General features: G+C 39.4%; 1 protein-coding gene across 1 annotated transcript; it reads left to right on the plus strand.

The window, feature by feature from the left end:
- Positions 1 to 7,085: 7,085 nt before the first annotated feature.
- On the plus strand, positions 7,086 to 8,024 carry LOC123030609 (olfactory receptor 10A7-like). Its single transcript, XM_044444679.1, has one exon. The coding sequence runs from the start codon at positions 7,086 to 7,088 to the stop codon at positions 8,022 to 8,024; it is 939 nt and encodes a 312-aa protein (XP_044300614.1).
- The last annotated feature ends 4,131 nt before the right edge of the window (positions 8,025 to 12,155 follow it).

Below are 12,155 nucleotides of genomic sequence, written 5' to 3' on the forward strand. Positions count from 1 at the left end.
TTTTCCCTTCAGATGAGTAGATAGCAACAAATGTGATGGAGGGAACAGGGCTTAGGAATCACATGTTTCAAGTTCAGTCAGTGTTTGTTGTATTTTGAATAATTGCAACTTCAAATTCTTGATTCATATGGACAGTGCTTTTTTGTAAAAAAAATAAAATAAAAGGTGCCAGAACTCACGACTTGGGGTCACACTTTTACACAATGGTCGCTGCCGGCAGTAAGCACTCAGCATGAGACCACATGATCAATCCCAAGCCGAGCAGTGCCCCCACAATCAACGCCGACAATCAGCACCGACACACAAGCAGCCCGCAGGCACTATGTTAGTGATTTTTGCTGCCGACCTGCTACGCCCACAGGGTGATTCACAATCACTTGGAAAAATCCATCAAAAAATGGTGCCAGAACACCATTCCAGTGCGTTCTATGACAAAAAAAGCCCTGCATATGGATACACATATAGCCTTCTGTTTCTATCTAGCAGGCATCTTAGAAGAGGCCTTTTTTCAGCTTCACAACTGCTGGTTCCTGTGGCATCCACCTTACTCATGGGCTGATTGTACAAATAATCTGAAATGCAAACAATTGAAGTATTAAGAATTGTTCCTGTTTTAAAATATGTTTGGGAAACCTTGTAGTACGGCAATTCTTGTAGCTTTTTGCTGTCTAGCAGATAATTGCAAATGAGATAAATACAGGAGTACCCAGTTAGTATGCAATTAAGATGTATTAATAAGCATTGCAATTAATCTGAATTAAATATGAAGCTAAATGTAATTCCTTTGTGTCATATTTTTCATCTGGGTTCATTTTGAAAATGGCTTTGCAGGGCATTGTGTGATCAATCCTCAGTGTTGCAAAAGTTGAAGCAATATCTTAAAAGTTAAAAAGTTGGGAGGAGGACACTCAAACACCTCCAATATGGAGTGAGTTCATTGGCAATGCACTGATCTCTTTTATAGTAAAAGGTAGCAGTCCACACTGCCGGTCCACATCTTTGCCAGCATTGCTCAAATCACTGTCAGCTAGGGATGGCTTGAAAATTCTGTGTCAGAATCTCTCTGCACCATAATACATTAAGTCTCAGGTTTCTCTATTATTTGCAGACCATTCTGCAGTGGGATGAATAGGGCACACTCTAGTTAGAAAAGTGACACCTGTCTTCTCCTTCTAGCACCTTTCCTTTTAATCACAAGCAGCACCTACTGAGAGTCACATCACTGCTTCTCATAGAAAAGGAAGCTTTTAGGTGATTAGGTCTTTCTCTACTGCTTCCTTCTCTCCTTTTGGTTTTTTGAAAAAGGAATGAACAAGTGGCTAAGGCCTTTCTATATAAGGAATTCATTATATACATACAATTTCCTACTCGTGGTTGCTTGTGGGTTTTGCAGACAACATTGTGACCCTTCTGTTTCATTTTTGTGTCTAAACAACATTTCCGGCAAGTTTTTTTAGAACAGGAAAAATGTGGCAATTGACTGCAAAATGAAAGAAAACACTATTTTGCTCATGTGTATTTGTGTTATTCTGCTCTACTACAGTGCCCCCTACTGATTCTGTCATGGAACTGCAGGAAAAGAAAAGCTCTTTGTGTAGTCCATGGATCTCAATTCAGCAACAAGATACAGTAGATTACCAGCTGCAAGCAGAAAAGCTCTCAGGCTTCCCCACCTACCTGGTTTCCCCAGTAGTACCATGAACACAAACTTAGAAGGAAGAGAAAGAAAAATACTCCTCAAAACAAATAAACAATTAAGCTCACGTACATTGCTGCTTGTAAGTGAAGTTAGTAAAGGAGAGAAGCTACAAAACCAAAGCAGGTGTTCTGTGTGCCTGGTATGAGTTACTATTTGGATTGTTTCAGTTCTACAGATGCTGTGCATCTATGCTAGTGAACATGGAAATCTGGAACTTAGTTCTACCATTCTGCCTCTAAGAACTATCTTGCTCTAAGATAGTAATGAAGCTGGAACTAGATGCAGCAAAGAATACTATATCAGTGGGGCATAATGGTTATATTACTGGACTAGAACTTGGGGGGGAGAGGTCCAGTTCTAATCCTCATTTTAGCTCACCAGATGGTTTTGGGCCAGTCACTGATGCTTTGCCTAACCTATCTCTCAGGACTGTTGCTGTGCGAATAAAATGGAAAGGAGGAAAAGCTTGTAAGCCATTTGGGTTCCTTGCAGGAGGAATAAAGGTGGGGAATAAATGCAAGATAATGTAATTATAATGACACCATGACCATATTGCCTAAATCAAAGGTGTCAAACCTCTTTCCAACCAAGGAAAGCCAGAGCAGCTGTGCAGAACAAATTCCAGTGGTGGGCAGGACCAAATTTTAAAAAAAGGGAAAATAGGATCCAAACTAAATCTCAGCATACTGTACTGCCAGCATTTTAGCATTAGGAAAAGCATTTCAATCCATGAAAGAAAGCATATAAAATCAAAGACTGTTTCACTCTGCAACATTCTCAGCACTTTTCCGATGGAGCCAATATTTCATGTCACCCTGTGGGTTTTGTAGCAAATTATCTTTCTAGATAGTCCCATGTTTTTCAGGAAAGGTGGGTTTTCCTGATGCAAATCCAGCAGAGTTTTTTTCTTTGGCACCTAAAGCAGTTCTATTTTCCCAACAGTTGGGATTAGGCTTGCAAAGCTGACTTGCTTGTCAATACATATAATGCTACCAGCCTGCAACATAATGCAGGTGTAACATTTTAGATTGCACATGTTACATAAAAGTAAAACAGGGGTGCTGACCCTTAAGTTGAAAAGCAGGAAGTTGTCCATCGTCCCTTTTACTTCCCTTTGTTGCTTGACCCCTGTTGTCAGTAAGTGGGCCATCTTTCCAGTTGCCCTTCCAAGGATAATCCTATAGTACAAAGACATGTGCTGCAAAGTGATTAGGGAGTGATTTGATGGCTCATAAAGGTGTGTCCTGTTCACTTTAGATCCAGAGTGCTGAAGCTGTGGATCGGAAGCTGTTGGATGACAGATGCTATCATCCCTGGCCACTGGCTACACCTGCTGGAACTGAAGGAAGCTGTCATTCAACAACATCTGAAGAGAGTACAGAGTTCTTTCCCTGATTTAGAACAAGCAAAGCCTAAAATAATTCAAACACTTTTATATTTAAACCCCGCCAGGGTTTAAGTACTCAAACAGACATAAATTGGCAATTTTAGTTCTGACTTTCAAGGACTCTGATTTGTGTTAAGGCACTAATGATTAAAATTAGTTCTGGGGACTATAGTGAATTCACCTGGGCATAAGTTACCATTTCTTTCTGAGAAAGTTTCTCCTGCTTGTTATGTTGTTAATCTTCCACTGTGCAGAGCCTGCAGTATTAAAAATAGTCTGAGATGCTTGGCATAATTCCCAGAATTCTTGGCATCTTCCTTTCCAACATTGTAGCACATAATTAATTTGTTAGGAGACTAGATTTTAACTCTGAAAGCATTTGCTCTTAATTGCATTTGTAGGAAATAAATTCACTGTGTCTCTAAAGCATAAAAAGGATTTTTTTGCAGACTGAGGTATTGTAAGTTATAAATAGGTTATGGCTGGATAACTTGAGATTAGAAACATATGCAGTTGACAAAGCTGACAGCACTTGGGATGGTACTGAAAGCAGGGGCATTATGATGCGTCTAAACAGCCATCTGAAACAACTGTTTCATCAAACCTTAAGCTTCACAGTCAATATTTTGAATCCCATGAAGGGCAGATGTCTCAAATATTTAGAATTGTGGAATTTTAAATGTAATTTTGGAATTCTGTGATTTTAATTAAAGGCACATGATTTAGCATTGCTTTGAAGGATGCTACCTATAAGCTACAAGGTTCTCAATAGGAGAATCTTTTGAGCCAATTGGACTATAATATTGTTACAATCTCTTTGAAATGACGAACCCATTGTTATCAAGATCTCAAAAATGCAACACCTGCCGGGAGAGCCCAAGAGAAGGTCTCTGATTTTTTTCTTCTTTTCTCTCCCCCCTCCCCACTACATCTATACCTCCAACAGAGAGAAAAAGGATTTTATCAGTAGTGCTGTTACTAAGATAGCACGTCAAACTGCTACATTCTTTTTCCAGTCATTGCAAACATCGGTCTATAGAAATAGCTTGTACTTAATTAAGTTGAATTAATTACTTAAGTGCACTTGATATTTTGTTACTGAATTAAAGCATGACCGAGCAAGAAAATAGAAACACCACTGACTACGTTTTGGGACACAGAAGAGAAACTGATTTCCTAGGGATGGAAGATGACTGGAACATATCTAAGATTCCACCTAGGGATACAATCATTTCAAAGGTAAAGATATATTTATGTTTCTATATTATAAGGCATTTGTCCTCATGTGAGGGATTTGGGACAGGATATTACACGAGGGTTGTTAGTGGCACATATGGATACCTAGTGCCACTTCTTTTGTACATTGTGGTAGTGGAAAATCAAGTACATACTTGGTAAATCTGACCAGACCAAGCTATGTTTGGATTGACAGAAAATAATGACATTTCTAAAATCTGTCTTTCTTTTCTTTTGTGGGTGAATCTAAGGTTTATGAGAAAAATATTAGATTTTGTAGGTATGCATACAACAAATGAAATTATATATTTTCCTTGACCAATTATTGTCATAATCATTAGAGTATCAGGCCCAAATATTTTGGATAGCATGAAATACCTATCTGGGGCTAGGAGCTTGGACTAAAAATAAGTGTACCAACCGATCAATATTTTTGATTTCATAAAGGTCCCATGGACCTAGGAAAACTTGCAGTGAATTCAGAAAACTGTAATGTGAAGAAGACATCGCATACTACAGACCTATCACCCAGATTTGGATTTACAATTCTTTAGGTCATAGAAGCTGTATGGTTTGAATCCAAGTACTTTAAATTTAGTATTAAAACTTAGACTAGTTTAGGGTGAAAAAATGCTTTTAAAGTTTGGTACAGTATGTAGATGCTAGTGCTGAAATTTGAGTCCAAATATTCAGGCTCTGTTTGGTTTGTAGCTACCAATATTTAACACTTTTGAAGTTCATTTTGGAAAATCACAGCCTACCAGACACAATCCTATGTAAATTTAGACAGAAAAAGAAATTTCCTGGCTGGTCATGCTGAGAGTTGTAGGCCTTTTTTTTCTGTGTAAACATTCATGGGGTCCCCCATTAAAATTGGATGAACAGAAAAGAGTGGGATTCCCCAGGGACATCACAAGAATAACCTGGGCACCCTTTCCTACCTGACTAGATGGCATGAGATACAGAGGCAGCTGTTGCTCAGGTGGTGAAACAGATTAAGCCACTTCATTCTGTAGGTGCAAGAATCAGATTTTTTAAATGCCACCCGGCATAAAAATTAAAATCCTGTAAAGAAGAAAAGTAGCAGAGCAGGTAAAGGGCATGTGCTAGATGTTTACCTGTGGAGAGAGAGGGAGAGACTGGAAGGCATTCAAAGTGCTACTTACACCAACACTTTTGAAGAGGTACATCCCTTTCTCAGAATTCTACTACCTCATATAAGGGGATGGATCCAAATTCACTCTGGGTGGCTTTGAAAAGGGCTTAGGCAAATTTGCAGTGAGGGGATGTCAGTGGCAACTAGCCCTGATGACTCTTTGCTACTTCTAGCATCAGAGGCAGTGTGCCTATGTACACTAGCTGCTGGGAAACATGGGTAAGAGGGTGCTGTTGCCCTTGTCCTGCTGGTGGATGTTGCTTGAGCTGCTGGTTGTCTCCTGCATGCACAGAATGCTGACCTAGATGCACCCTTAGCCTGATCTAGCATGACTTTGCTTATGGTCTCATTATTTATCTTGCCGTCCTAGATTATGTGTTTGTGTGAAATTGTGCCATGGTGCTATGAATTCCACAATGGTGCAACATTGCACATTTTCCTCCAGTGTGTGTGCATGGAATGGTGCTAGTGACTGAGGAATGATCTATCAGCATTTTAGTGGTTTCCGTTTTCCTCCAGGCAAAAATGTGCAAAACATGTAGGATTCAACCACATTCTGCCCTGCCAAGAACTAATCTGATTTGGTGCAGAATCCAGACATGGCCGTTTCTATCGCCATCTCTGGTGGGAATAACACAGACTTGTAATGGCAGGGGGTGGTGGAGGCGGGGCTGGTTGCAGTGACAAGGGATAAGTGGTGGCTGCAGAAGGGCTAAGTGTGATCTTTCCCAATTGCTGCACTTTTGCAAAGCATCTCTTCCCAGAACAATTTGTAAGGAATAGGGAGGCATATATGGATTTTGCTAAATCTATTCCGTCTGTCCTTTGTGGATTCTCAGGCAGCTATATTCCATTATCCTCTCATTGAAGAAATCAGATTCCCCCCTCCCCAAAGTTCATTTTACTTGCACTAAATCATGTTAGTACTGATTTGTATCACTGCTGATGCAAATTAATGCACCACACTGCCCCAAAAGTGTGAAAATTTGTTCTCATATCTGTGGCATCTGAATGACTCAGAAAAAAGCCAATCTATTACAGAACATAAAGGTCAGATTCTTCAAATCAAAACTGCTGCATATTTCTTCAAGCAATACTCTAGATCCATACAGATAAAGAAAGGGGAAAATGTAGTTCTGTCTTGACCCAACCAACCAGGTCATTGGCTAGAATTTATCTTATGGTAACATATATTTTTCATGTGTGTGTACATGCATATTTTTTAGATAAAAAAACTCTTCAGAATAAAGAGATCCCTGTCCTTGATGTAATACCTCTTTATGTGTTTTGAAGGAGGAATTAAAATGTGGCAGAGCGTTCAAACATATGATCCCCACTTATATTAACGAGCAATGCAGATGAAACCATACTGGTCTTCCAATATGGTTCCATCTGATTTACTACTTGATATGAGTGGGGGATAATGTGCTTCCATGCGTTACCATATTTTAAATTTTAGAACAGAACCCCCTCCCCCATACCAGTATTTACTTCAAGCATCAATGGAAGGGAAAGGGTGGCGACTGGGGACAACTGGAATCATCTAGCTTACTAATGCCCTTCAAATTTTATTTCAGGATGACCTTCATATTCATGAGCAATCACGAATGGGGGGAAATCATTCAAGCACAACATCATTCATTCTTTTGGGATTTGGCAATGCCTTTGAACTGAGAATTCTCTTCTTCATGTTGTTTCTAACCATTTATGCATTGTCAATTGTCGGGAACCTCATCATTGTTGTCCTAGTTGTGGTGGACCTACATCTTCATACCCCAATGTATTTCTTCCTTCTGAACTTGTCCTGCTTGGAGACCTGCTACATTTCAACCATCCTTCCCAGAATGCTGGCTAGTTTCCTCACTGCAGATAGATCTATATCTGTTAAGGGGTGTATCACACAATACTATTTCTTTGCTTTCTGTGCAGCTACTGAATGCTACCTGTTAGCAATGATGTCATATGATCGGTATTTGGCTATACGTAAACCATTGCACTATACATCCCTTATGAATGGTAGACTCTGCCTCCAACTGGCATGCGCATCTTGGATGTGTGGCCTGTTAACCAACACTATAATAACTGCTTTTATGTTAGAGCTCACATTTTGTGGACCTAATGAAATTGACCATTTCTTTTGTGATGTGTATCCTGTGGCCAACCTGTCCTGCAGCAATGCCCACTTAGTGAAACTCGCAACTTTTATTCTAGGCCTCATGGGAACAGGGCCCACTTTTCTACTGACTCTGTCCTCCTATGTCTGCATCCTATTCACTGTCTTGCAAATTAAATCCAAGACTGCACAAAAAAAGGCCTTCTCCACCTGCTCCTCTCACCTCATTGTTGTGACCTTTTTCTATGGGTCAATATTCCTTGTCTACATAGTCCCTGAAACTGAAAAACTGAAGGAACTTCACAAACTGTTCTCTCTGTTCTATACTGTCTTGACTCCCACACTCAATCCCCTGATATACAGTTTGAGAAACCGAGAGGTAAAGGAGGCTCTTTCCAGAACTGTCCGAAAGTTCAGCAACCGAGTTTCATAGCCTCATGATGTTTTGAAGGCCATGAAGAGCTGAAAAAGGTTTTGTCATAGACTGAGGAATCTAACCTTTGTGAATTCCTAAATGAAATGACCTTGGCAGTCTCCAATGCTGCCTATGGATCTAGGAGACCCAACTAAATCAACCAGGCATGAGCTGAAACACACATTTCCAGAGCAGAATAGGTCAGTGAAACTTGCTGGTGTGCTGACATGACATAATCAGCTTTGGACATTGGTCTCAATTTTTACCTCTCTTCCCAAGAAGCAGATCAGAAATTAGCTATCAACTGGACCTCACGCCTTTGAGTGTTGCCATACGGTTCTCAGCAGTTACAACAGATGAGGATATGTATTAAAAACTTAGTTTGAAAGAAAATACTGACTTCATATTGAAATGCAAATTTAGTCTTATGTGCTGATTTTTCAAAAAGTAGATTATTTTAGAAATGGAACAGAACTCTAGATAAAAAAGATCTTGCAGAAGGGACCCAGACCAGAACTAGATGGCTCCTAGTCACTGATAAATATTTAACACCATAATCGTATGCCCACATTCCAGAATAATTTCTACTGAACTCAACTCCAGAATAAACTCTATTGAACTTCTACTGAACTTTACTTCTGTATAGACATTTATTTATTTATTACATTTAGAAACCATTTCATTAGTCCTTCAGGGCTAAGTAAAGGACATGTATAGGATTACCTTCTAATACTCCTTTGGGAAGGGAACCATTCTTTGAAAATTGAAATGCCAATCACTTTTAGTGTTTATGATTTTATAATTAGGGATGGATGTTTTAGTTGTGTTTCTTTTCTCATGTTGTTTTAGCCTTACGTTCAATTTGTCTCATACACATATCAGTCTGAAATTTTGTCCCATTTCTCCAGCATTCTGTATATTTTTTGAAAATGTCACCACAAAAGTATTTTCTTTTGCAAAATTCCCCTTCTTTTGCATACAATTGTGCCTAATACACAAAAGTTCTGGATGCATTTTAGTTACAAAACCGAATCACAAATTCAAAACAGTGCAAATATAAAAGTTTTTTAATATATTTATTTTTGAGGTAAGAATTATCTTACAAGCTGAACAAATTTCTCTGCAATCCTTAGAACAAGTGGAAACTCACAAGACAAGGTGGTAGCATATCCCCATTTGCTCTTAAAAGAGCAGTCCTCTTCAGGACTGCAGCCAGTTCACAGCTTCCAATTGTGCATCTGAGCTGAAGGGTGAAGTGAAAGAAAAATAATGCTTCCCCCATCTCATTTCCCTGAAGCATTCTGCCACTGCCCTGTGTTCATGATCAGGTGGACACTAGGATTTCTAACAACACAGAAGGAGAGGATTGTGATGCTCCTGAAAACTTAATGAATATTTGAAAAGTGATTCTTAAAAAAATTCTTCAAGTGCATCATGCATGCCTCTGTCCTAATTCCCCCTCCAGAATGTCATATGCTCTTAGAATGGGGTGGGCAACTCATGGCTCTCTGGTGTGTAATTCAGTTTACAGCATTTCAAAGACATCAAAGACTGATGTGAGGAGCAGGCCAAAACATCTGGAGGGCCATAAGATGCTGAAACCTAGCTTAGAAGGTAAAACATGGACTCTCCTCTCATTTCATTTTTTCCCTGAAAGCAAAAAGCAAAAGTCAGCTGTCACACCATGTCTTTAGGAGATCATCAAGCAGGCTCCTTTGCCCTTTCATGTGTTGTTCTTGTTCCTTTCTATTTATAAACTATCATATTACTGCAGATGTGGGCAGTTTTCTAAGTATGGAAAAAACTCAACATGTCCGGGGATATCACTATATCGTAGCCAGACTGATAGATATTGGAACACCCAATTGTGTTTGTCAGGACCCACAACAAAATGCTGCAGTGTGTTACAGTTCCAAACAAGAACTTTCTTCTCGTTGTGGTACCATTTGGAAATGCCTGGACATCTGTCCATTATTTGGCTTATAAAAGACATCTGAGGACTTTTACAAATGCACATACATGTTTACAAAAGGCAAGTGTTACAAGCCTCCAAATCTAATAAACATAAGATACATTGAATATTTAGTTACTTGTGAAGCGCCATTTATAGAAGCAACTGGTGTGTGTTTGTGGGTGAGTACTTTCTATCACTTTTTCTAAAACTGCAGTAATTTCAAAGGTTTTTAAAAGTGATATTTATATAGAGATTTTTCAATATTCTGCAAATGTACAGTATGTTTAGTGAAATAAAATACACAGTAACATTTTATGCAAAGTCTCAGTACTGTTTGCTTTCTTCTGGAAATTGCAGAATCAGAGCAATTTGACCTCAAAAAGTAAGCCCTAACCCTAAAATGAGGAAACTGGTAAATGTAAATTAAAGGAGGAATCAAGAGGGTTAAATTCATTCAAAATGCTTGGACATTACTCAAAACCACAACACAGGAAGTTTGTATAGCACACATGCCACAAATTATGAAATCCAGCAGTTCACTGCAGTGAGGAGCTGTTAAGGAGAAGGCTGCTTTCAGAAATAGGATTTTTTTCCCCAAATGAGGATAACTGAAAAAATCTCAAGCTTGCACAAAGGGGAAGCATATAGACAAGAGATAAGAGATTAAAATAAAATAAAATAATAAAAGAAAAGAAAAGAAAAGAAAAGTGGAGGGAGCATTTTGAGAAGCTTATCAGGGCCAACAGTAAAAAAATTCTTTAAGTATATTTGAAGCAAAAAACCAACTGCAGAGGTGGTTGCACCATTGGATGAAATAGAATATAAGGAATACTGAAGATAAGGTGATTGAGGTCAATCTGAATGAATTTCATTTGCCTTCAAAACAAAGGATCCAGGACAGATCTATGTTCCTAAACTTAGGTATTCAGGAAGAGAGTTAGAGGAATTAGGGCAGTGATAACAAAGATGAAATTCTCAACATTTTTGATGAACTGAAAATAAATAAATTGTGGGGTCCAGATGGTTTTCATCCTACAGTGCTTAAAGAACTCAACCATGAATCTGCTGACTTTCTCACAAAAATTTGTAACATGCCCCTAAGATCAGCCTTAGTACCAGAAGAATGGAGAATTCTTCAATATTTAGAAAGGGACCCAGCAGATGGGGAGGAAAATCTTGAACAGTTGGCTTAGTGTCTGTCTGGGTAAATTGGTTGAATGCATTGTGAAAACTGGACTTGATAAGCATATAGAGGTACAAGCCCTGCTAAAGATTAAGCACGGCTTCTGCAAAGTTAAGCCCTGTTTCATTGAGTTCTTCAACAGCAAAGGATATCACACCATATCCAGATCACCTGGATAATAAGTCTGCTAAGTAAATGTCTCTTAACTGCTCTAATTTCCCAGCACTTTGGAGCTTGAGTGATCATGGAGAGTGAAACTCAAAGGGTTTTTTCCCCAGTTGAAATATATGTGCAATATTCAGGGAATTTAAGTGGATTGTCAGGAGTCTATGAAGTAATGAACATTGTAGGACCATTTTAGCTGTTCACATACTTTCCAGCTACACACAGAGTAAATGCATGGAGAAGAGAGCAGCACTGTAACAATGTGACTGTAGCCACCTGGTCCTGGTCCCAGTTTTGCTGGAAGGTCTGGGATCCAAGATCTCCACAGACAGGGACTGCAGCCAAGAAATTTAAAGATGCTTGCGCCTTGGGAGGAAAGCTATGGCAAATCTAGACAGCATACTAAAAAGCGGAGACATCACCCTGCTGACAAAAGTGCATATAGTCAAGACTATGGTTTTCCCATTTGCAAAGTATGGCTGTGAAAGTTGGACCATAAGGAAGGCTTAGAGCCAAAGGATTGAGGCCTTTGAATTGTGGTGCTGGCGGAGACTCCTGAGAGTCCCTTGGACAGCAAGGCGATCAAACCGGTCAGTCCTAGAAGAGATCAACCCTGGCTGCTCTTTAGAAGGCCAGATACTGAAGATGAAACTCAGATATTTTGGCCACCTAATGAGAAGGAAGGACTCCCTGGAGAAGAGCCTAATGCTGGGAACAATAGAGGGCAAAAGAAGAAGGGGACGGCAGAGGATGAGGTGGTTAGATGGAGTCACTGAAGCAGTTGGTGTGAGCCTCAGTGGACTCTGGGGGATGGTGGAGGACAGGAAGGCCTGGAGAAATGTTGTTC

The sequence above is a fragment of the Varanus komodoensis genome, unplaced genomic scaffold (assembly GCF_004798865.1).
Source record: "Varanus komodoensis strain SLA01 unplaced genomic scaffold, ASM479886v1 scaffold45, whole genome shotgun sequence".
Classification (NCBI taxonomy): Eukaryota; Metazoa; Chordata; class Lepidosauria; order Squamata; family Varanidae; genus Varanus; species Varanus komodoensis.